The following is a 24,349-nucleotide window of genomic DNA, read 5'->3' as shown; positions in this document are numbered from 1 at the left end:
CATCTTAAATTCCTTGTTACTTATAATTTTGTCAATGAACTTTTTTACAATCTATGACAGAAATGAAAAAATAAATAGTTGTAGCCTGTTTTTTTTTAGAATAATGCAAGACAAAGGCCTTTTTTAATTTTTTTTTTTTTTGTCTCTTGGCTATCATCTTTATCTCGTCACATTATAATAACAGAATCGTAATAATGGGTTATATCAACTTTATAACTCTAGTGCACAAAGGTGTGTGTTTGTGTATGTATGTGTGTGTAAATGTGTGTGTATGTATATTTGTGTGTATGTATGTATGTGTGTGTATTTGTGTATGTATGTGTATGTGTGTAAATGTATGTATATGTGTGTGTATGTGTACATGTGTGTAAATATATGTGTGTGTGTAAAGGTGTGCATATGTGTGTGTGTATATGTCTGTATGTGTGTATGTATGTGTATGTATGTATATGTGCATGTGTGTGACAGCAGGTGAGTTGAGAACAGCGCATGCGCAGTTGACTCTTCTGCTCAGCGCGAAAATAAACACAAAAATCAGGATCAGGAGTTTTTTTTTTTTTTTTCTAGACTTTTCATCGTGTCTTTTATTCACAGTAAGTTAAATGTTTCATTTATCACTAAGCGAGAAAAATTACAGTTACCCAATATTGAAAAAGTCAGTGAACAGCAGCACGGCTAAGCGCTAATGCTAACATGCTAAGTGCTAACATGCTAAGTGCTAGTGAGTTAGCTCGGCTCGCGCTCTCTAACGTTCGTGTTTGTGGTGAATGTTGATGACTTAAACTCGTGCGGGCCGTTTTATTTGGCTCATGTTACCGGTTTTAGATGGACTCTGCTTCTTCCGCTTCATCTTCTCCTCCCGCGTCTCCTCCACCCGCCGCGTCTCCTCCACCCCCCGACCCCAGAGAGGAGCCCGCGGAGCTCAACAGAGAGATGGAGCGGATCATAGAGGATGTGGAGAATATGTCAGGTAAAAAACAGAAAAACACATATCCACTGTATAAAGAAGGACAAATTCATCTATACATGGAGAATATGTCAGGTATAAAACAGAATATTTATATAAACATGGAGAATATGTCAGGTATAATGTCTGTATAAAGTACATATTTATCTATACATGGAGAATATGTTAGCTAGAACCCAGGGAATAACTTCTGTATAAAGTATATATTTATTTGCATGCTTTCCAAGTTTTTTGTGTTTTTGTTTAACTTTACAAACAGGTATAAAACACATATACACTGTATAAAGAAGTACATATTTTTATATATATGGAGAATTTGTGAGGTATAATGTCTGTATAAAGTATATTTTTTATCTATACATGGATAATTTATCAGGTAAAACCCAGGAAATAACCTCTGTATAAAGTATATATTTATTTGCATGCTTTCCACATTCATTGAGGTTTTTTTTTTAGCTTTATAAACAGTTCAATGCCATACTGTGGGACATTCCAGATCAAAGCGACAGCATCTCCATAGAGACAAGCCAGTAACAGACCCAAAACTTTTTTTTTAAACTGATAGTGCGCATTTAAAAGTTACAAATCTTGACTTGTACTTAAATAAATGAATGCAAAGGGGGAAAAAGTACATATTTATATATGCATGGAGAATATATCAGATAAACTCGAGGGAGTAACTCTACAACTTGCCTTATTATATACACAACAGTGAAAGAAGTACTCAATTCTGTTACTTAAGTAAAAGTGCAGATATCAGAGCAAAATAAAAAATAAAATAAAATAAAAATCAAGTGAAAGAGTATCATATGAAAAATCTACTTAAGTAAAAACATTTAAGTACCTGTTTAGAAATGTACTTAAAGAGTAAATGTAGTGATTTTGATAAAGATTTGAGCTGAATTTTGTTCAACAGAATTGAATCGATCTTTTTTTATTATAGCTGTTTTTATTAGTATTTTTTGTGTTTTGCTTAAACTATGAAGTTGATAAAAAATAAACCCTCAGCCTTTTCAGCAGCTCTCAAACAGAAATAAAAATACTTTTAGTTGTCAGTCCAGTTCAGAAATGTAGTGGAGTAGAAAGTAAAGATACTTCTCTCAAATGTAGTGAAGTAAAAGTAAAAAGTCACACTCACTTAATGCACTTCTTTACACAGTCTGTGTCTGAAACCCACTAATCCATATCAGATTAGTGTGGTTTGTATGATAGAAAGTGTGGGTTTGGTTGTTTCTTATTGATAAATACGACATTTGGTCTTTTACCTCTCAGTATTAATGTATAAAGTCTAAAGTTTTTCATTCTTTTCATACCTGTAGTTCAGCTCACCTGGATGGCGTATGACATGGTTGCCGTGAGAACCAATCCAGAACTTGTGACGTCGCTGCAGAAGCTTCGAGATGCTTATCAGAGATTCAAAGCTACTGTTTTGGGAGAATAAAAGTCTGAAAGGAATGTAATAACACACAGCTATAGTCTTTATAAAATGTGACGTTGTTTTTGAATTTGACTTTGAAGTTTGTTATATGAAGTGTTTGATACATAAATGATTCTTTATGTAATCTCTAATTTGATTTTGTACATGGAGGCGTCGTTCTTGTGCCTATAAATTCCCCGTGTGCTGTTCTGTGTTTAATATAATATGTAAATGCATTTAATTAATCTGAAAATTAAAAAAAATGGGAGAATCTTGTCATCGTTTATTTAATCATGCTTATTTCACAGCTACAGTAATCGCGTAGTAATTCATTTATGTTTAATACAGAGAAAAACAAAGAGGAATTATTCATTACTTTGCAATTTAGCTTAATACATTCATCTTGGTTCTATAATATAATATGGAAAGTGATTAAAAGAGGCCTGTCACGATAAAGACTCATTACAGATGCAAACTAACGACTAACGTTTTTCATTGATGGTACAATTTTACAGAGCTCAAAACGGCCTGTTCCACCTTGTGATGTCATGAAGTGGTAGTTTTCAAGTTAACAGCTCCTTTTACCTTTAGTTCAGTAGAGATTGTAATATAGGTCCGTTAATATTCCTCATCTCCAGTTAAAACACTTTCCAAGAGTCAATATATATTTTTCTCATCAGCTGCAGTGAGTTAAATAAAGCCTTAAAGCTACACTGTGTAACTTTTCTGGTCAAGATTCCACCACAAACTCCGCGAATATGTTATTGTATTGCCAAGAATCCTTCACAGTTTGACATTAAACTTATCTATATCTCCATGGAGACAAACAAACGGCACCACCAGCTGAAAGCACAGGTCATAAATGCAAAATACAGGAGACGTGTTTAATGCCGCACTGTGTAACATCCCACACACAGCATCCAGCATCTCCATGGAGACACACAGAATGACTCATTGTTCTAAATCTCTGTTATATTGTTGTATTTTTTCAGATGGAAACTGCAGAGGAGAACGGAGAGGCCGCTGAGTGCGTCGATCTGGACGACATTTTGAAACAGATGGAGTCTTTGTCTAAAACCATGAACGATTTACTGCGTATGTTTTTATTTTTAATTCTCTCCATTTTATTTAGGCATTTATTAAAGGTTCTGAGGTTTAAGTCGTATTCTAATGTTGTTACCTCCTCAAAAACAGACCTGGAGTTGTGTTTTGTTTCATTCAGACATATTTGAGTAAATCTCCAAAGCTCAAAACGCTCTGTTCCACCTTGTGATGTCATAAAGTGGTAGTTTTCACGCTAACAGCTTCCTTTTTTTTTACCTTTTGTTCAGTAGAAATGCGCAATTCCAGAGCTGAAATGATCCAAAAGATTCTAGAAATTAAGGTGTGTGGAATTTAAAAACACAGCGGAGCACTTCCTGTATTATCACATGATGACATCACGAGGTGGAACAGAGTGTTTGTGTGTTAAACATGTGTGAATGAAACAAAACACAACTCCAGGTCTGTTTGTGACGAGGAAACCACATTATAACAGAGATCTGAAAACAGCGTAATACGGACCCATTAACGACACAGTTACATTTTTCATGTGCCACCTTGTGATGTCATCAAGTGGTAGTTTTCAACAGCTCCTTTTTTACATTTAGTTCAGTCAAGATAAGTGGCAATTCCAGGAGCTGAAATGATCCAAATGATTCTAGAAATGAAGGTGTGTGGAGTTTAAAAACACAGCGGAGCACTTCCTGTATCACCACATGATGACATCACAAGGTGGAACAGAGTGTTTTCAGTTTGAGAAAAGAACTCAGCCTAAATATGCAGGGTTTTTGTGCGTTAAACATGTGTGAATGAAACAAAACACAACTCCAGGTCTGTCTGTGATGAGGAACATTAGGAAAATAGCGTAAAATGCCGCTTTAAACCACCACCTTGGACACTGCGAATATCCAAAATCTCATGATGTAATCCCCCCCCCCACCCCAGATCTCCCGCCTGATAACGTGAGCGGATTACAGTACGCCAACCGTTGTTAATTCGGGCCACGTTTCGCCGCGTTTCTTCATGTCAGTCAGACGGCTTCGGTGATGGGCCGATAGCGCCAACTGACACATTTCAAACACATTTTTTACTCATCTGTCATGTCCCAGCGCACTCCAGCTTTTCAAACCACGATGTTGTAACTTATTTCGTGCCAGAGGGGACAGCAACCAGAACATGTGTTTCCCCTGCTAACCTTTAAAGGCTTCAATTAGGCTAAAGGTTCAAAGAAAAAAAAAACAAAACACGGTTGTAGGATTTGAATGAGGAGCGTGAACAGATGCACACGACGTTATATGTAAAACGCCGCCTTAAGGAGAATAAGCCTGAGAGGGGAGTAAACCATTAAGAGACTGAAATTTAACAGAGCTGGAGGGCAGGGCTGCCAGATAAGGAAGGAATCAATATTCACTATTAGCTTTCCAGTTGACAGAATTGATTTTTCCTTTTACTCTGCATCATACCCATAGGCTGAGTGTGACGTCACCCACAGCGTTCAGCTCCAGTCAAATGAAGCTCGGTCCCTCGTTTATCGCAGGAGTTACGTTCAAAAAATAACCTACAATAAGCGAAATCCGTGAAGTATCAGCTTTATTTTTTACATTATTCTCTCTGTTTTTGTCTGTAAAACCCCTCACCACACACTTTATACACTTTTCTCACACAGGCGTTAACATTTTCTCACATTTCTCTCTCGTTTAAACTCTCTCAAAGTTCAAACCTTCGTAGGCGTCTTTGTCGGTGCAGAACGTTTCATCGACATTGTGGGTTTTGTCGGGGAGAAAATGAATTGCAAACGTACAGCACTTCAGAGTCACACTGCGATCCAACGTTTATGTAAATTTGTCTGAACACATTCTGTACTGGACAGGAGACACGGCACGGAGGAGACTGATGGACAATGGTCTACAGTCCAACAGCCAATCAGGACGCACGACACAATGGTCTACAGTCCAACAGCCAATCAGGACGCACGACACAATGGTCTACAGTCCAACAGCCAATCAGGACACAGAACACAATGGTCTACAGTCCAACAGCCAATCAGGACGCACGACACAACAGTCTACAGTCCAAGAGCCAATCAGGACGCACGACACAATCCGCATTCATACGCTGTAAAAAAGCATGTAAAATTACTCAAAAAAATCCACGAAACAGCGAGACCGCGAAAGGTGAACTGCGATATAGCGAGAGACAACTGTGGAGCTGAGTTACATATTTGGAATTCTGACTGCGAGTATCATAGCAACCAAAGAGCCAATCCGGAGTGAAGCTGCTTGTTTGGTAGGAGGCTGAGTCTTAGCAATGCTGTCATCAAACCTGTTACTAATGCTAGTGGGAGAAAGAAGGCGCCTGGTTCGTCTGTTATTAATGTTCATATTTTGAGTTACAGACACAAAATAAAAACACCAGGAACAAACGAACATTTAAACACCAAACTGGCGAGTCTGACAGCACCAGTTACAGAACGAGGGAACACAGTCTTTCAATAGAAACTGAACTGGAGCCAGCGTCGATGGAGCCGAGGCGCGCGCGTGATCACTTCCTGTTTGAAACGCGGCAGCTAGCACATTAGCTACATCGATTTATATAAACACACTATGATCGTACCTGGACGACTGAGAGATTACACAAACACTAGTAGCAAATTGCAGTGACTGTTGTAAAGATGCACTGTGTAACATTTTTGGTGCAGGGCTGATCACCTGCTTATCGCCGTAGAGATGTTATTGCTTTGCCTGGAATAGTCCGTAGTATGGCATTAAACTTATCTTATCTCTATGGACACAAGCAAGTGACGTCATTGGGACAAGTAGGAACACAGGATTTTTTTAAATTTTTTTTTAAACTAAACTGTACTTGGACAAATGCAAGATAGACACTTTTAATGCCATATAGTGGAACTTTTCAGCCAAAGCTATAACATCTCGTCACGTGATTCTTTTATTTTGATTAAAGCAATTTACGGTAATCGGGAAAGACCCAGGACGCACTGGAGGGACTATGTCTATGTTTACAGTGTCTTGTCTGGCCTGGGAATGTCCTGAGGTCCAATCGGAGGAGCTGGAGGAAGTGTCTGGGGTGGGGGAAGTCTGGGTGTCCCTGCTTAGACTTGTGCCCCCACGACTCCGCCCCGGATAAGCAGAAAAAGATGGATGGATGTGCATTTTAATCTTGTTCACGTTATTGTGTTGTGATCCGCAGTTCAAACGCAGCTGAAGCTCTGTGACCTCATCGTCTGCGTCGGTCGCCCCGGGAAAACTGGAGCTGTGGAAGTCCAAGATGGCCGTCAGCAGCTGCAGTAGAACACATCACGTCCAAGGAAGAAAGGTAATACAGTGTAGATTATGAAAACACCTTTAATATTACAGTATGATCAGTGACAAAGAGTTTTAACTTATGACCGTGATTAAAGAGACGACGGGGAAACGACACCGTGTGAATATTCACTTTATTACAATGGATTTTTTGCTTACATTTTCTTGAATAAGTGGGAATACAGAAAACTATTGAGACCATAGACTGTGAATGTGACGTCACCCACAGCGTTCAGCTCCAGGAAAATGAAGCTAATCGAGGCTAGCAGTTATAGCGGCTAATTTAGGTTCAGTATCTTAAATAATGGACAAAATAGCAAAATAAAAACCAGGATCATGTAGCGTGGATTAATATCAAAATTTCAAGACCAAAATGACGAGTCTGACTGGAGCACATGTGTCAAACTCAAGGCCCGGGGGCCAAATGCGGCCCGCCATGTCATTTTATGCGGCCCGCGACAAGGTAAATTTAAATTGTCTGTCTTAAATGTCAGTTTATCAGGACTTACACAGTGACACAGACATATTTTTTTATATCTTTGCAAATTTGAGACGAACCATTTTGCTGATGTGGCTCTCGGTGAAATTGAGTTTGACGCCCCTGTTCTATGGCATGCCCAAACTGTGGCCCGGGGGCTAAATGCGGCCCTCAGACCAATTTTTCTTGGCCCTCAAGCTTCTAGGTGAATTGACCCGTATTACTTTAAACATTACTTTTTACTGCACATTTCTGAAAATCGAGCCCGTATCAGATATTTAATGTGTCGTATTGAAGATGTAAGCGTGAATAAAGGTCTAGTGGTTCAGTCTAACGTGTAATAAAAACGCAGATTTGAAGTATTCGCTGTATTCGTGACCAGTCTGTGGCCCTCAATCGGCCCTCAGCTTTGTGTGTGTTTTTATATGTGGCCCTTAATGAGAAAAGTTTGGACACCCCTGGACTGGCGCTATCAAAGAGAGAGGTGACAGTTTTTCAATGTGAAGTGAATTGGAGCCAGAGTCGATGGAACAGGAAGCGCGCACATGATCACTTCCTGTTTTGGAGCGCGGAGGCTAGCAGGTTAGCTATGTCCATTTATATAAACAGTCTATGGTTAGTATTCATTTCAAATCATATATTTATGGGGAAAATGACCAAAATCGGTTTTACGCATCAGCCCGAAAATATTGTCAGACCTTATCGACCATGGGTTGCGCTGGATTCTAAAATATCGGTATCGACATCAGCCATAAACCCCCCCGCATCGGCCGATATCTCTCATTTCAACAAAAGTCTGTGTTTTAATAATATTCATTTTAACTGCCCCCATCTGTGTTAAAAAGTATTGAACTTTAGAACATAGCGATCTGAACTCACCCAGCAATACGGAGCGATAAAAAGTTTTAAAAATATCCCGTAATGTTTCTTTAATCACGTACAGTACACAGCTCCACACAGAAACAGCCAGACTCCCACATTTCGCCTCATTATTATGATTAGTTCTTGTTATTGCTGTGGTCCGACCGGGTGCAGGAGGCAGCACAGGGGGCGCTGCGTCTCCGGGTTGTGGTCCTTGGCGTCGATGAGCAGCAGCGGGATGTGGGCATGGTGGGTAATCATCGCTCTCACCCCGGGGAAACTCTACAGAGAGAAACACGCCACAAAAAAAAAACCGACAAGGACCTAATGAGCCAGGACAAGTCTGTACTGAGCGCGCCCCAAAGCGAGCGCCGGGATGTGGAGCAGTAAAGTGGCGCTCTGCTGTTTCTAACGCTGCAGAGAAAATGACGTCGTCTCAGAGGGGCTGGTTATGACGTCACCGCGCTCTGGACTGACCCGCGTTTAACTCTGAGGTTGTGAGTCAAAGGTCAGAGGTCAGGGTAAGGGTGAGATTTGACTTTTAACTGTGAAAATGCAAATGGTTTGACCTGGTTTACGGTTATTATCTCTGTAATTACTCGGGCTATTAGCAAAAAATAAAAGTACAGACACAAGAACAAAAACATACTCAAGTAAAAGTAAAAGTATCACATGAGAAAATCTACTTTAAAAATGCACTTGAAGAGTAAAAAGTAAAATAATTTTGTGCAGATTTTGAGTCTTTTAAAGCTCAAATGTGGTGATTTTGATAAAGATTTGAGCTGAATTTTGTTCAACAGAAACAACTGAATCGATCGTTTTTTGTCTGTCTGTTTTTATTTGTAGATTTTTGTTTTGCTCAAATTATGAAAGTGTTAAAAATAAACCCTCAGCCTTAATAAAAAAAAGAAAAAAAAGAAAAAGAAAATACATAATAAATAAATAAATAAATAATAATTAATTAAAATAATAAAAAAAATAAAAATAGAAAACTTAAAAAAAATAAAATAAAAATAGTAATTAAAAATAAATAAATGAATAAAATCAATCAATCAATAAATAAATACTTTTACGTTTTCAGTCCACTTCAAAAATGTAGGGGAGTAGAAAGTACAGATACTGCTCTCAAATGTAGTGAAGTAAAAAGTACCACTGTAAAATATACTTAAGTAAAGAATAGATACTTAAAATATTTACTTAAGTACAGCACTTCACTACTTTTACTTTGTTATGCTCCACCTCCGTCTTTCAGGGAGTCAGTCAGTTCTTTCTCTTCACAAATTATAATTTTTCATTGTTGTGGGATTATTTAAAAACAGACATGAGGAGTTTTAAGTTGCTCTGTGTGAGTTTTCTGGTGGTGGATCCATCACCTGCTTCTCTCATGAAATGTTATTGATTTGGCTGAATTTTGGAGTCGGGATTCGAACTGAATGGCACTTTTCCACCTTTATCGTTGATGATAAAGGTGGAAAAGTGCTGTATAAAAACTGACCACTTCCCGTATCTTTAATTTATTCAGTTACAGCCGTGTTTATTGCCAAAACCTGCTTGATTTGGTCACTTTATCTACTTTTCTCCATGGAAATTATGTTATTTACGTCATTTTTTGGAACACTCCAAACCAAAACACATCTCCAAACTTACATAACGCCCAAAGATACAAAATTTTCCAATATATTACGTGCATTTCGTTCAAAGCTCTGCCCATATGGAGTGACCCGCACCCAAACAAACCTGTTCACACCCAGAGATGGAAGAATACTTTGAAAATACCTGCAGTAAAATGTATTTCGTAGTGTTTTCTGGTGCGTGGTCCAGTCAGAGTGCTGCATTCTGAATACTTGGAATACTTTTACATGGAGCTGCATTTAAATTATAGAGTAAAAACGCTACTTAATGTTTGTTTCACTGTTTTGAGAAGTTAAATCTCACCCTCCTCACGACAAGATCAGCGTTTTGTATTTCTCTCAGGAATTCTGCGCAGTTTGAAGTCTACATTTTGTGGTTTGACTCAAAATCAGTATTCCGAATCCGTACTCTTGTTATATGTATTCAGTTACTGCACTTAAAAAAACGCAGTTCCTACCGTTTTGTGGTGGAGCCCAGTGCCCAGGAGGAACTGATCGCCTCGTTTACGAATCTTAATGTTGTAAATCTTGTCTTCCATCAGCACCATCAGAGTGTAGGGATGCTCTGACTGGCCTTTGGAGCTGTCTCTGACCACAAAGGCACCGTCCTGGACATTACACACAACCAGACAATTAAACTCACACACACACGGGAGACTCTCGTTGTTATTAGTAGTGATTTTAGTAGTATTTGTTTTTCTATTACAGAACACAAAGACCTCCGCTCCTGACCTTGTCCAGTTTTGCCAGCGCTGCCTCTGCCTCCTGCCTGGTCATCTCTCCTCTGTACCACCGCGGATCTAAAGTCTGCGTTTAAAGAGCCGTGTAAAGAGCCGTTCAAGAGCTGTTTAAAGAGCCGTTTAAAGAGCCGTTCAAGAGCTGTTTAAAGAGCCGTTTAAAGAGCCATAGTAAGGACTTGTTCTGTGTTGAGGAGGAAGAGGAGAAGGGGAGATGAGGAGGAAGAAGAGGAGGAGGAGGAGGAGGAGGAGAAGGGGAGGGGAGAGAAAGAGGAGGAGGAAGAGGGGAAAGGAGGAGGGGAGGAAAAGAAAGAGGAGGAAGACGAGTAGAGATGAAGAGGAGGAAGAGAGGAGGAAATGGGGAGGGGAGAGAAAGAAGAGGAGGAAGAGGGGAAGGGAGGAGGGAAGAGCAGAATGAAGGGAGATGAGGAGGGAAGGAAAAGAAGGAGGAAGGAGAGGAGATGAGGAGGAAGAAGAGGAGGAGAGGAGATGAGGAGGAAGAAGAACAGGAGGAGAAGGGGAGGGGAGAGAGAGGAGGAGGAAGAGAGGAAGGGAGGAGGGGAGGAAAAGAAGGAGGAGGAAGACGAGTAGAGATGAAGAGGAGGAAGAGAGGAGGAGAAGGGGAGAGAAGGAAAAGGGGAAGGGAGGAGGGAAGAGGAGGAGGAAGGGAGATGAGGAGGGAATGAAAAGAAGAAGGAAGAAGAGGAGAGGAGGAGGAAGACAGGGGAGATGAGGAGAAGGAGTGGAGAGGAGGAGGAAGAGGGGAGAAAAGGAGGAGGAAGAGGGGAGAGGAGGAGGGGAGGAAGAGGAGCAGGAGGAGTGGGGGGAGGGAAGAGAAGGAGGTGGGTTGGAGAGGAGGGGTAGGAAGAGAAGGAGGAGGGAGGGGAGATGAGGAGGAAGAGAGGAGGGGAGAGGAAGAGGGGAAGGAGAGACGAGGAGGAGGAGAATGAGGTGAGGAGGAGGAGGAGCAGAAGGAGAGGAGGGAAGAGGAAGTTCTGAAGGTTTATGTTGTGTTAAATGTCTTGCACACAACACTAGCTCATTAAAGCTAACGGCAACTAGCATGCTAACAGTGCAGTTCTTAATAACAGACACTAAACTGTTTATAACTGGATGTGGACAGAACACAGCAGACATAATGTGACCTCACGAGCTGCTTATACAAAATATTGATGATGTTTGCACAAATACATGGGAAAAATGGAGTGTAGACGTTTTAAGTGTTAGTGAAACACTGCCATCTGCTGGTCAGCTTTAGGAACTACAGCTTTGTGCAGGGACTTGTGTGTTTGACATTTAACGATTGTTCTAATACATTGTTTTGATATCAAATAGTAGCGGCTCTTTTTACCTCTTCCAGCTCTGAACTTTGTGCAGGAAAAGACTGAGGTTCTCTGAAGTAAACACAAGTGTAAGAGTTTGTCAAATTTAACTTTAAACATGTGACTAGAAAAAAAAATAGACTTTTTGAGCTGAAGTTGACAAACCTTTGTGTGATGAGAGAGTAACTGCTGCAGGAGGAGCTCAAGTCTTTGTGTGCACTGCCCTCTGCTGGATGTGGAGGGGAGGACAGGAACGAGAGGGGGTGGATTAGTTAGTTAGTTCTTTATTTATTTGGTCAGTTAGTTCTTTGTTAGTTATTTAGTTCTTTATTTTTGTTGATTAATTAGTTAGTTAATTTATTATCTAGTTAGTCGTGTAGTTAGTTAGTTATTTAGTTGATTACTTCTTTAGTTATTTTTTTATTTTTTAGTTAGTTCTCTAGTTAATTATTTAGTTAGTTAGTTCTTTTTTAATTTACTTATTTAGTTAGTTAGTTCTTCAGTTAGTTATTTATTTTTGTTAATTAGTTATTTATTTATTTAGTTATGTAGTTGGTTATTTAGTTCGTCAGTAAGTTATTTAGTTGATTAGTTCTTTAGTTAGTTCTTTCTTTCTTTAGTTAGGTCATTAGTTCTTTAATTAGTTAGTTTGTTTGTTTTTTAGTTAGTTAGTTCTTTATTTAATTAGTTATTTAGTTAGTTATTTAGTGAGTTAGTTGTTTATGTATTTATTTCTTTAGTTAGTGAGTTCTTTATTTAGTTAGTTCTTTATTTAATTATTTAGTTAGTTCTTTAGTTAGTTGTTTATGTATTTATTTCTTTAGTTAGTTCTTTCTTTAGTTAGTGAGTTCTTTATTTAGTTAGTTCTTTATTTAGTTACTGCTTTAGTTACTTCTTTAGTTAGTTAGTTAGTTAGTTAGTTCTTTATTTAGTTAGTTATTTACCTGGTAGTTGTCCTTGTCTTTGTGATGCCAGATCATTCCTTGGTTTCAGTTTGGGTTTAACTGAAACAGGCTCAGTCAGAGAATCTGGGCCAGAAAATATCATTATATTGTTACATAATATTAATCTTTAAACTTTGGTAAAAATGTTTTGTTCTTTTCTCTTAAATCTGACAAAGTATTTCCACTTTACCATGGTAGACATTTTGATTCTTCTTTATCTTCATCTTGGTCAAGGAGCAGTTTAGACTGTCGTTGTCGTACAGACTTTCCTCTTGGTCCTGAGACACAGTTGATTCTCACAGCGTTAATTTTTCCTTCCAAAACATCTTATATTGAGTTTATATTTAAATTTACACCTTTTACAATAAGAAAATCTACTAATATAGTTTATGTTTACAACTTACATACTGCTCTAAGTGCTCTTCCTGTTGAACAACTGGAAGTGAAGTAAAAGTAGACGTTAAAAGTACATTTAAATACACGTTTTACCATTATTACTGTATATTTGTGTTACTACCTTGTCTCTGGTTGTTGTTTACGCTAAAAAGAATAAAACACGGCTTCAGACTCTATGAAATCTCACAGTTTTACCAGAGTACTGCACGGGGTTTACCTTGGACTGGGAGTTATGTTTAATATGGCGTTTTGTAGATCTTTCACTTTACTGTTGAAATAAGAAAAAGTTCAGAATAATACAGCACTTTTTTAATTAATTTGTGAATGAATATTAGTACTCACTGATAGTAACACCCCGGGAACACTCTCAGGTCACACTCAGACATTAGCTGTCAATAATGTGGTTTTAATTTAAATAAATCACTATTATGGTGGAAATGTGTGTATTTATATAGATTTATACTCACCAAAAAGTTTTTTCCAGTGATGTTTTGTTGTATTGTCACTTTGTCACAGCCAGAAAACTTAAGCTGCGCAGAAAAAAGGGTGTTTTTTTTTTATTATACCATCTTTAATAATTTGCTAGATGTGTTTCTTGGTTATGTAATCTCCACACCACAGAGAAGTGTAAAGAAGTGACTGACTGAGTGACGTCACCACAAAGTTCAGCTCCAAATGAAGCTCATCCAGGCCAGAGCAGGAACAGGAATCTGGAGCAAGTATCATAGCAACCAAAGAGCCAATCCGACGCCACGCTGTGGAAGGTAACGCCCCTTCCTGTCTGCACCGCTGGTTTAGTCCTGGTTTAGTCCTGATTTAGTCCTGGTTTAGTCCTGGTTTAGTCCCAGTTTAGTCCTAGTTCAGTTCTGGTTTAGTCCTGGTTTAGCCCTGGTTCAGTTCTGGTTTAGTCCTGGTTTAGTCCTGGTTTAGTCCTGGTTCAGTTCTGGTTTAGTCCTGGTTTAGTCCTGGTTTAGTCCTGGTTCAGTTCTGGTTTAGTCCTGGTTTAGTCCTGGTTTAGTCCTGGTTCAGTTCTGGTTTAGTCCTGGTTTAGTCCTGGCTTAGTCCTGGTTTAGTCCTGGCTTAGTCTTGATTTAGTCCTGGTTTAGTCCTGGTTTAGCCCTGGTTCAGTTCTGGTTTAGTCCTGGTTTAGTCCTGGTTCAGTTCTGGTTTAGTCCTGGCTTAGTCCTGATTTAGTCCTGGCTTAGTCCTGGTTTAGTCCTGGTTTAGTCCTGGTTTAGCCCTGGTTCAGTTCTGGTTTAGTCCTGGTTTAGTCCTGGTTTAGTCCTGGTTCAGTTCTGGTTTAGTCCTGGTTTAGTCCTGGTTTAGTCCTGGTTCAGTTCTGGTTTAGTCCTGGTTTAGTCCTGGTTTAGTCCTGGTTCAGTTCTGGTTTAGTCCTGGTTTAGTCCTGGCTTAGTCCTGGTTTAGTCCTAGCTTAGTCTTGATTTAGTCCTGGTTTAGTCCTGGTTCAGTTCTGGTTTAGTCCTGGCTTAGTCCTGATTTAGTCCTGGCTTAGTCCTGATTTAGTCCTGGTTTAGTCCTGGTTTAGTCCTGGTTTAGTCCTGGTTTAGTCCTGATTTAGTCCTGGCTTAGTCCTGATTTAGTCCTGGTTTAGTCCTGGTTTAGTCCTGGTTCAGTTCTGGTTTAGTCCTGGTTTAGTCCACGTTTAGTCCACGTTTAGTCCTGGTTTAGTCCATGTTTAGTCCTGGTTTAGTCCACGTTTAGTCCTGGTTTAGTCCACGTTTAGTCCCGGTTTAGTCCACGTTTAATCCCGGTTTAGTCCACGTTTAGTCCTGGTTTAGTCCACGTTTAGTCCTGGTTTAGTCCTGGTTCAGTCCTGGTTCAGTTCTGCTTTAGTCATGGTTCAGTTCTGGTTTAGTCCCAGTTTAATCCTGGTTTAGTCCATGTTTAGTCCATGTTTAGTCCTGGTTTAGTCCATGTTTAGTCCTGGTTTAGTCCTGGTTTAGTCCTGGTTTAGTCCACGTTTAGTCCATGTTTAGTCCATGTTTAGTCCTGGTTTAGTCCATGTTTAGTCCTGCTTTAGTCCTGGTTTAGTCCATGTTTAGTCCATGTTTAGTCCTGGTTTAGTCCATGTTTAGTCCTGGTTTAGTCCACGTTTAGTCCATGTTTACTCCATGTTTAGTCCACGTTTAGTCCATGTTTAGTCCTGGTTTAGTCCACGTTTACTCCATGTTTACTCCATGTTTAGTCCATGTTTAGTCCTGCTTTAGTCCTGGTTTAGTCCATGTTTAGTCCATGTTTAGTCCTGGTTTAGTCCATGTTTAGTCCTGCTTTAGTCCTGGTTCAGTTCTGCTTTAGCTCTGATTTAACCCTGTTGTTTTATTTAACAAACTAAACTAAAATAAAACCATAACATTCACATTCACATTTTCCTCCAGCTCTGACCAAACGTGTGAGAAACTCTCTCTTTTTCACTCACCTTCCTCATGTAGTTTGCCAGAGTCAGCGGTTTCCAGCTCATCACTTCAGATTTCGACGGGGGAACAGTAAAACTCATTGTAAACGTTTGAACTCGCTCCGAGCTGCTGCTGCTTCTGCTGTTTCTGCGTCTTATAATCTGCCTCAAACGCCGTCTAACGCACGTTCACTTTCATTTCTTGACCTTTAGCTGAACAGTCACGATGGAAAGTTTCAGTGGTTTGGTGAGAAACAGCTTCAGACGTTTAAAATTATCTCAGAGCAGACCTTAAAATTGCACGGGTCACTAAAAATAACCGTTTACTGTTTCGTTGCAGCTGGTGACCACGTGAGAAAACAGAGCGAGATGATGACTCTGAGCGACCTCCTCTCTGACACCGATCGCTAAAGACGCCCCGATCTTTGTCACATCTCGTCCTCCAGCCCCGGCTCGTCCCAAAGAGCCGTCGGTATCTCACACCTGGGTGAAAGAGGAAGGCGTCCCGGGCCGAAGCGGTGATCAATCATCCTCAGACTCCCCCTCCCCTCAGAGCCCCGGGCCGGCGCGAATATTTGAGTCCTCCTGGGGGGTCCTCGTGGGAGTTCACCTCCTCCCACCTCCACGGTCTCTGCTCCTCCTCTGATACAGATACTTTACATGATCCCCCCCTTTCCCGTCCTTCACATGCGGCTCTTTAAATCCTCCCGTGCGGCTCTTTGCACTTTGATTGAGAAACAGTTTTTAGGCTAAACTTTATTTATTAAGTTTGTATTTGACAGCGTTTGTGACAAATCAAAGTGTACTCATTTTATAGATTTTTTTTATTTTGAATTTGTATTTTTTTTTACGATTCGTCTGAGCAAATCCCGGCGTAAAATCTGAAATAATAATGATACTTTTTGTAAATATAACACATAAAACACACCAGAATGTAGGAAATTACATAGAATTTGCTCTAAATTTTGCTCCGAGACCCCCTAAAACACTTCAGATAAGTCCAGAAAATACAAAATACACATATAAATACACAATGTTATAGCCGATTACTTCTTTTAAATTCTTCTTTTAACTTCTTTTTAACTTTTATTCTTCTTTTAACTTCTTTAATCACTCGTTACTTGTTATAAACGTAAACAGACTCACACAGCCAAGAAACGAATCGCAAATATCAGCTTTTTCAGTTCCGATACTGATTTCGATACCATACATTTTAAGTATCTGTCTGCCGATATCAACCGATACGAGTACAGAGACTTACAACAGCATTTATTCCCTTTAAACTAAATAAAATAAGACCAAAACTGATCCTTTGTATAAATAAAAGTTTAAACATTATTTGACTTTCTGGGACAATTACAAACCCTAAATTTTTACATGTATTTATATCTCAAACTAGGAGATATCGACTGAACCGATATCTGCAATACTGAACCGATAACTGCAAATACATCTTCTGTGTACTGTAGATTTGAGGTAACTGTACTTTTTTGAGTAGTACTTATATTTTTAATAACTACATTTAAAATCACAGAAGTTGCTGAGTCCAACATGTGTCCCAGTCGTCCTAACCCCCAACTGTCCCCCCTTTGCCTCGGCTCCTTTCTATACTCACGTACAGCAGTAGAACTTGTACTTATATTTGAGTATATTGTAGTAACTGTACTTTTTACTTGAGTGTAAAATGTCAGTACTTTCCTACGTCCAGTATTTACACAAAACGGACTCTTTCAGCTTGTTCTAAACCTGTTTCCTCCTCAAAAACAGACGTGGAGTTGTGTTTTGTTTCATTCACACGTGTTTGAGTCACACTTTAGTAAAGCTCAAAACGCTCTGTTCCACCTTGTGATGTCATGAAGTGGTAGTTTTCAAGTTAACAGCTCCTTTTTTTACCTTTAGTTCAGTCGAGATAAGTGGCAATTCCAGGTCTGAAATGATCCAAATTATTCCAGAAATGAAGGTGTGTGGAGTTTAAAAACACAGTGGAGCACTTCCTGTATCACCACACGATGACATCACAAGGTGGAACAGAGTGTTTTCAGTTTGAGAGAAAAACTCAGCCTAAATACGCAGTTTAAGAGCGTAGCAGGTGAGACTTTATGATTTAGTAGAACATAGTTAACAGTTATATTCAAGATTAGTTCAAAAATAAAATAAAAAATTGCCCAGTTGTCCCTAGATTTTATAAAGTTGTTAATTTTACTTCCTGGTTTGGCAGCAGATTAGACATAAATCACTGCATAAGTGTTACCGAGCAACCAAAATGGACTCTTATGAGCTTTAATTTATGTTATAATACTGTTACCTCCTCAAAAACAGATCTCAAAACGCTCTGTTCCACCTTGTGATGTCATGAAGTGGTAGTTTTCAAAGTTAACAGCTCCTTTTACCTTTAGTTCAGTCGAGATAAACGGCAACTCCAGAGCTGAAATGATCCCAAAGATTTTAGAAATGAAGGTGTGTGGAGTTTAAAAACACAGTGGAGCACTTCCTGTTTTACCACACGATGACATCACAAGGTGGAACAGAGCGTTTTCGGTGCAGGGTTTGTGCGTTAAACATGCGTGAATGAAACAAAACACAACTCCAGGTCTGTTTGTGACGAGGAAACCACATTATAACACAGAAAAAAGCGTAACATCGGCTCTTTAAACGTTTATGTAAAATATAAAGACTGAGATTATGTCACCGTCAAACTATTACATAAACGACCGCGCCGACCTCTTTACAAAAGGCGTTTTAAGTTGTAAAAACACGGAGGCCAGAGCTGAACCCGCAGAGATAAGTAAAGGTTTCCAGTTGGCCAGGTCTTCGTTAAGACACAGCAGGGCATCATGGGAAAAACAGAGCAGTTCCACAGGTAAACAGACAAATGGGCCGATCGGCGGGTTACGTTTTGGTTTGTCACGACGTTAGATGTTTGTTCAGACTTAGAACTTAGGACAAAAGCTCCATCTCACCCCGGTAACATCCACCTAGACCAGGGGCGTCAAACTCATTTTCATCAGCAAAATGGCCGCCATCAAGGGCCAGATGTGACTGTGGCAGGATAAATGTCACTAAATGTAAACAAATGTCATGTAAAATAAATGTAATTCCTTTTTAACTTTTTAAATAACAGTTTCTGTGATAAACTGACATTTTTAAAAGTGTGGATCTGGTCAGAACCTTCAGCTCTGCTTCAAATTCGTCCTTTTACAGCCTTTTAATTATTGGACAATTTGTTGTTTTTCTCGCAGACTCACTTTTTCACACTTAGCTCCGTGTTTGGTGTCAAAATGTCGACGTAGATTGTACCGACCGCGCCTCATAACACAAAAAACACACAGGTTTTTCTCCTCAAAGCACAAACTTGTATTCACTTTCACTTTTCTTCCTCCAAACTTCCTTCCACGCCGACAATTTTCCTCTTCATGAACATTTTGTGATGATTATTTGCAAATATTTCTCAGTTCCACTTGCTGGGAAAGTCTCATTAGTTTACTGTCAGTGCGCATAATAAATCCGTATAGACTTATTGTAAAATGACAGTCATGCCTTTTAATTTATCTTCTCGCGGCCACATAAAATGATATGGCGGGCCGCATTTCGCCCCCGGGCCTTGAGTTTGACACACGTGATCTAGACGTTTATATTTCTCAATTTGAACGAAATCTTTCCATCTTTCCATTCTAACTTCTGGCTCGTTTCTTCTTTTACAGTTGAATCTCAAAACGACCTCCCCCCCTTGGCCCCAGGCGCGGACCCCCCCCTGATGCAGGTAATATCCATCCCGTCTCATTGACCCGGGACCCTGGCAGATTTATGACGTGTCCAGCTGAGAGGAAGATTTTAGGAGATGCAGGGGGTCAGGGGGGAAAAGGTGGAGGCAGATCGTGAGGCGGAGACGGAGGCTTTTCAGGTTTATTCTGAATCAAACTGCGAGAACGTGACCCTGACGGACTTTTTCAGGACTTTTTCAGTGTCTTCCTGTTCTGAAGTCGGGGGTCCCAGCGCGAGATGATATTAAAGTATGTTTTTATTATTATTTATGACGTTAAGATGATGAGAAATTGTCTGTTCACTTTGGTAAAACTAACAGCAGAACACAAACTGACAGAAAACAGGGAGTCGTTTAAAAGAGTTTCAATTCATGTTCGTTTCCACTGATGACGCTACGATGAACTTTATGATTTTGTTTATGGGCCAATCCAAAATATCCTTCAAGATGACCCAGTTTGTACATTTCCCAGCACAAACAGGCTGTAAACTTTGGATTTTAAATGCCTAAAAACAACAACAACATTTTAAAAGAACAATTAAATAAGCACTGACTGAGAACCAAACTGAAATCTATTTAAAATAAACAGTTCCTACGTCATCTGTCGAATATAAAACAGTTAAACCTCAGCGTGTTCTGTGCGTTTTCCTCTGCACTTTGATGTTTTCAGTCACATTTGCATCTTCCTGAGCTGTGGGTCCCAGGGGCCAAACACAGGATGATCCCGGGGCCTAATAACCACATTTACCTCAACACACTTAGTCTATTTATCTTTTAAAGTCTTTTATTCCCTTTGAACAGAGTAAGAATACACACAGAGCACAGACTAACAGCAGATGAGCTCAGGTGTGAAACGCGCCGCGAGCTGCGTGTAATCCTCATGAATGTGCCTCTGTCATTCAAATGGACCACGAGACTCTGACCCGACTGAAACAAAGTCACACACTTATCTTCATTTCAACTGTTTTATATTTTATTTGAGTGACATCATCCATAAATTAACACGTAACAAAACATAAAGTGCAAACATCAGACAAACTCCATCTTCATCACCTCCTCTTCCTCCTGTGGAGCTGGACGGACTGTTTGTTTTTGTTTTTTTCCTGAGTTTTTGTTCCTCTTTCCTCTAGAGCACTGTCCACTGTCACAGATGTTATGTCCTGTGTCCTCTGTGTCTCCTCCTGGAGCCGTTGGCCTCGTGCACGTCCCTCCTCACGCACACGTGCTTGAGCACCACGTGCGCGCACCTGTCACAGTGCACGCGGCAGCACCAGTGAAACTTACAGTTGCAGCTGGTGACCTCGTGCACGCGCCTCTCGTCCACCCCCAGGCCGCAGTCGTGGCACAGTCTGCGGCAGCTCTTTGTCTCCCACGGGCCGGGGCCGTGGGTCAGACACTCGCGGCCCTCGGTGCCGTGGAGCCCCACGCTGCTGTTCCTGCGGCAGTAGTCCGGAGAGTCCTCCAGGTAGATGAGCTCAGTGGGCGCGATGCTGCGGAGCGCGTCCAGGATGGACCCGCGGCTGTCCGCGCTGTTCCCCGCCCTCAGCCGCGTCTGATCAGTGTCCAGTTTCTGCGCCTGTTTGTGTTTGTTTTTTAAATAATTTCCTATGTCTCTAAAGTCTGACAGCTGCATCCAGCAGGTTTTGACACTGCAGCTCTCGGACATCCCGTGACATCTGCACACGCGCTTCATCGTGGCCTTTACAGCCTGTAAACACAGACAGAGTTTAAAGTGTGTCATGTTTATGCTCTGTACGTGAATGTGTCTCTGGACACAGGTGTGTGGCTCGTACCCTGCGTCCGGCCTCGTTGTTGTGGAGATTCACTGCGGCTCTAGAGTCCTGTCCCGTCTCCTGCGCGTCCACGTACTGTTTGGAAATGGACTCACCAAACTCCACATTGTCACTGCAGCCTCCCCACAGCCAGCCACGCCCCCCTGCGCGCGCACAGTCATGTTTCAGATCATACAGGGGTGATATTATGTAATATTATCTCACGTTATCAGTGTGTGGCGCGTGTGTCACGTGACTCACCGGTCTGTCCGTTCCTGGACACGTCACAGCCGCAGTTGTCCAGGTCTCCCAGGCTGCAGTTCCTGGTCAGAGTGTACATGACCCCCGCGGCGCTGATGGCGTGGACGAAGGACGTTTCTCTCGTGGCTGCAGTGAGTCAGTTTCATGTTTCAGGACGTGCGTTTCAGCGGGTTTAGTTTAACAAACACTGAAACATCTGAAATAACTGACCTCGCCTCAGGCCCCGGAGCTGCGTGGCGCTGTCGGGACAGTTCCACTTGTCCAAGGCGAACTGATGTCTACACTCGTCCAGGCCACTGCGCGTGCCCACGTGCACGCTCACGGCGTACGTCAGAAACGCCTGTGCGCGAGGAGACGTGACGTCAGACCTGAGTCTTTAGTCTGAGCTAAAAAACATTTTTACAGATGAATAATAATCTCACCTTTGGCCCCGTCATCAGAAAGTTAGTCCCCATCCTGCAGGAGTCACACCACAGTCACACTCAGAGTTTATACAACAGCATCAAACACAGAGGAAACTCTTACCACGCATGCGCGGGACACAGTCCCAGGAGCCAAAACCAAACACGCAGCATGTCCCAGCAGCAGCTTTACTCACTGATCAGACTGTTTCCCTCTGAACTTTCTCTCATTTAAACTCAGACTCTGTTTTGAGCCTCGCTCCTTGGAGCTGATTGGATGATTCTGGAAACGCCTCACGCGCACTTCAAAGACTCTGACACACCCCGGTGCCAATACACAAACAGAAAGAGAATGTAACACGACACAAGACGTGCATTTTATTATATATATTTATTTAAAAATAAAAAATAGAAATAAATACTATTTACAGTCCTTCGTGCGCGTGACCAAACCCTCATCATTTACTCTAAATGTGTCTTTACTCAGAAATAAAACATTTTTCTTCATAAAATCAATGTACAAATAATACAATATAATATAAAGTGCACTAGATGCAGAGAAATGAACAATAAACATATTTACAAAAGCAGAAGTTTCAGGAGCGGCGCAGATGTTTGCGCTTGGTTTTACTCTGCGCTTTCCTCGCGCCGTGTTTACGCACGCAGTAATGTTTAGTCACGACTTGCGTGCACCTTTGACACTTGACTGTGCAGCACCAGTGGAATTTACAGTTGCAGCTGCTGACCACCTCGATGCGCTTCTGCGCCACTGTCAGGCCGCAGTCTGCGCACAGTCTGCGGCAGCTCTTCTTCTCCCACGCGCTCTTCCCGCTCCTCACGCACTCGCGGCCCTCGGTGCCGTGATATCCCAGACTCTGGTTCTGGACGCAGTAGTCCGGAGAGTCCTCCAGGTAAATGAGCTCCGTTTTGGCGATGCCTCCCAGAGAGAGCGCGCGCGCGCCGCGGTGAACCGCGCTGTTTCCGGCTCTCGCGGGCTTTTTGTCCATCTCCAGTTTCTTGGCCTGTTCGTGCTTCTGCTTCAGGTAATTCCCCACTTCTCTGAAATCGGCCAGTTGCATCCAGCAGGTCTGGATGCTGCAGCTCCCAGAGACGCCGTGACATTTACAGGCTTTTCTCATCGTGGCCTTGATCGCCTGTTAAAGGAGAAAAACTTTAGCTCCGGCCTCTAACGTAAAAACATCTGAGCTAAACTGAGTGAGGTTAAAGTGTTACCAGTCTCCCGGCCTCGTTGTTGTGCAGGTTCACAGCTGCGCGTGAGTCGTGTCCATTTTCCAGCGCGTCCACAAACTGTTTAGAAATCTTCTCCCCAAACTCCACGTTGTCACTGCAGCCTCCCCAGATCCAGCCTTTTCCTCCTGACAACGAAAAGAACATATGCATTTATTATTATTTATATTTATTATTAATGTTGTGTTTGTCACTGCAGAAGACTCTTTTAGTTTAAATAAATCTAAACCTGCTTGTCCGATCCTTGAGTCGTCACAGCCGCAGTTGTCAAAGTCTCCCATGCTGCAGTTCTTGGTCAGTGTGTACATGACCCCAGCGGCGCTGATGGCGTGGACAAAGGACGTCTCCTTCGTGGCTAAAATTCATAACAGATGTTCTCAGTATTTTTAAATGCTACAAATACATAACAGTTTATGCTCGGAGCGCTTAAACCCCGTGCGTAAAACGTGCGTAAAACGTGCGTAAAAACAGATTCACCCTCCACAGTTTGTACTTTTGAATAAGTAAAGTGTATTTAAGGTTGAGTACTTCTTATACCTGAGCGGAGGCCGTTGTGTGTGGATAACTGCAGAGTACTTTCTGGGCAGTTCCACTTATCCAAAGCAAACTGGTGCTTGCACTCCCTGATGCCGCTCTGGGCGCCAGACTGGACGCTCGTTGCGTAGGTCAGGAAGGCCTTGGGTCCGGTCATGAGAAAGTTATTGACCGTCCTGCAACAAACAGGGGAATGGCGAAGATAAAGTTATTAAGCTGCACTAAAACAAAGTGAGGTGATAAGTTCTGAAGTCACATACCAGGTGGAGGCGCAGTGGAAGTGGCAGCACATCTGCAGGAAAACTGTGAAAAAAATAAATAATCCCATAGCTACAAAATGCTCCGGGCTCCGCTGGAGAAATCCAGATGTTTTTACAGAGTGAGGCGGGAGGTGTTTGTGGCTGTGGTGCGCGCAGATGATATTTATATGCACGTGCCCCTTTGATTGACAGGTGTGTCCTGCAGGTGGCGTTTCGCTGTGAAAAGATCCGCGCGGATCGTGATTGCCTTGTCCTGGAGACAAATAGGAGCCGTAGGTGCGTAAGTGCACTTCAAAGACGTGACGCAGACAGTAACTGGCCTCATTATTCACCTGCTTTTCCCAGGCTCATCCCATCAGCCACTTCCCCCAAATAAAGTCAAAACACACATGGATCATTTATCTATTCATCATAACTGACCTAATCATGTTATTGTGCGTTTCTTTTCTACATTTACGCATTGGCTTAAAAAAAACTTGTCCTTTTTGGAGCCAGTTCCGCGCGCACATAGAGGAATGTCCCGTTGTGTCCCTGGTGAATGTGGAAGCGTTTGGGAAATGGCACCAGTATCCTACGGGGCCCAGCA

The 24,349-nt window shown here is 41.4% G+C and overlaps 3 protein-coding genes across 3 annotated transcripts; all 3 read right to left on the bottom strand.

Annotated features, from left to right (window-relative positions):
• Positions 1-8,231: 8,231 nt before the first annotated feature.
• Positions 8,232-10,492, bottom strand: lcp2b (lymphocyte cytosolic protein 2b). The gene is made up of 3 exons (XM_055225034.1): positions 10,448-10,492; positions 10,174-10,323; positions 8,232-8,366 (listed from the first exon to the last, which is right to left on the bottom strand). Exons 1-3 carry the CDS (start codon positions 10,490-10,492, stop codon positions 8,232-8,234), a joined length of 330 nt encoding a protein of 109 aa, XP_055081009.1.
• A 9,753-nt stretch (positions 10,493-20,245) lies between these two features.
• On the bottom strand, positions 20,246-21,904 carry LOC117378000 (protein Wnt-8-like). The gene is made up of 6 exons (XM_033974540.2): positions 21,846-21,904; positions 21,743-21,776; positions 21,531-21,660; positions 21,321-21,446; positions 21,081-21,223; positions 20,246-20,995 (listed from the first exon to the last, which is right to left on the bottom strand). Exons 1-6 carry the CDS (start codon positions 21,893-21,895, stop codon positions 20,441-20,443), a joined length of 1,038 nt encoding a protein of 345 aa, XP_033830431.2. The 5' UTR covers positions 21,896-21,904; the 3' UTR covers positions 20,246-20,440.
• Positions 21,905-22,317: 413 nt separating this feature from the next.
• LOC117377999 (protein Wnt-8a-like) lies at positions 22,318-23,675 on the bottom strand. The gene is made up of 4 exons (XM_033974539.2): positions 23,507-23,675; positions 23,199-23,324; positions 22,955-23,097; positions 22,318-22,875 (listed from the first exon to the last, which is right to left on the bottom strand). The coding sequence occupies exons 1-4, from the start codon at positions 23,658-23,660 to the stop codon at positions 22,318-22,320; spliced, it is 981 nt and encodes a 326-aa protein (XP_033830430.1). The 5' UTR covers positions 23,661-23,675.
• Positions 23,676-24,349: the final 674 nt, after the last annotated feature.

The sequence above is a fragment of the Periophthalmus magnuspinnatus genome, chromosome 10 (genome assembly GCF_009829125.3).
Source record: "Periophthalmus magnuspinnatus isolate fPerMag1 chromosome 10, fPerMag1.2.pri, whole genome shotgun sequence".
Classification (NCBI taxonomy): Eukaryota; Metazoa; Chordata; class Actinopteri; order Gobiiformes; family Gobiidae; genus Periophthalmus; species Periophthalmus magnuspinnatus.
This window is presented reverse-complemented; position numbering and strand designations above follow the sequence as displayed.

What these genes read in the sequence shown, in the direction of transcription:
- lcp2b (XM_055225034.1), bottom strand. Translation starts at nt 10,492, where the DNA reads ATGACCAGGCAGGAGGCAGAGGCAGCGCTGGCAAAACTGGACAAG. An exon ending in CGCTGGCAAAACTGGACAAG is followed by an intron (nt 10,324 to 10,447) that starts GTCAGGAGCGGA and finishes TGTAATGTCCAG; the next exon opens with GACGGTGCCTTTGTGGTCAG. An exon ending in CTGGGCTCCACCACAAAACG is followed by an intron (nt 8,367 to 10,173) that starts GTAGGAACTGCG and finishes TTCTCTCTGTAG; the next exon opens with AGTTTCCCCGGGGTGAGAGC.
- LOC117378000 (XM_033974540.2), bottom strand. Translation starts at nt 21,895, where the DNA reads ATGCTGCGTGTTTGGTTTTGGCTCCTGGGACTGTGTCCCGCGCATGCG. An exon ending in GTCCAGGAACGGACAGACCG is followed by an intron (nt 21,224 to 21,320) that starts GTGAGTCACGTG and finishes GTGCGCGCGCAG; the next exon opens with GGGGGCGTGGCTGGCTGTGG. An exon ending in ACAACGAGGCCGGACGCAGG is followed by an intron (nt 20,996 to 21,080) that starts GTACGAGCCACA and finishes CTGTGTTTACAG; the next exon opens with GCTGTAAAGGCCACGATGAA.
- LOC117377999 (XM_033974539.2), bottom strand. Translation starts at nt 23,660, where the DNA reads ATGACCGGACCCAAGGCCTTCCTGACCTACGCAACGAGCGTCCAGTCT. An exon ending in ACACAACGGCCTCCGCTCAG is followed by an intron (nt 23,325 to 23,506) that starts GTATAAGAAGTA and finishes TATGAATTTTAG; the next exon opens with CCACGAAGGAGACGTCCTTT. An exon ending in ACAACGAGGCCGGGAGACTG is followed by an intron (nt 22,876 to 22,954) that starts GTAACACTTTAA and finishes CTCCTTTAACAG; the next exon opens with GCGATCAAGGCCACGATGAG.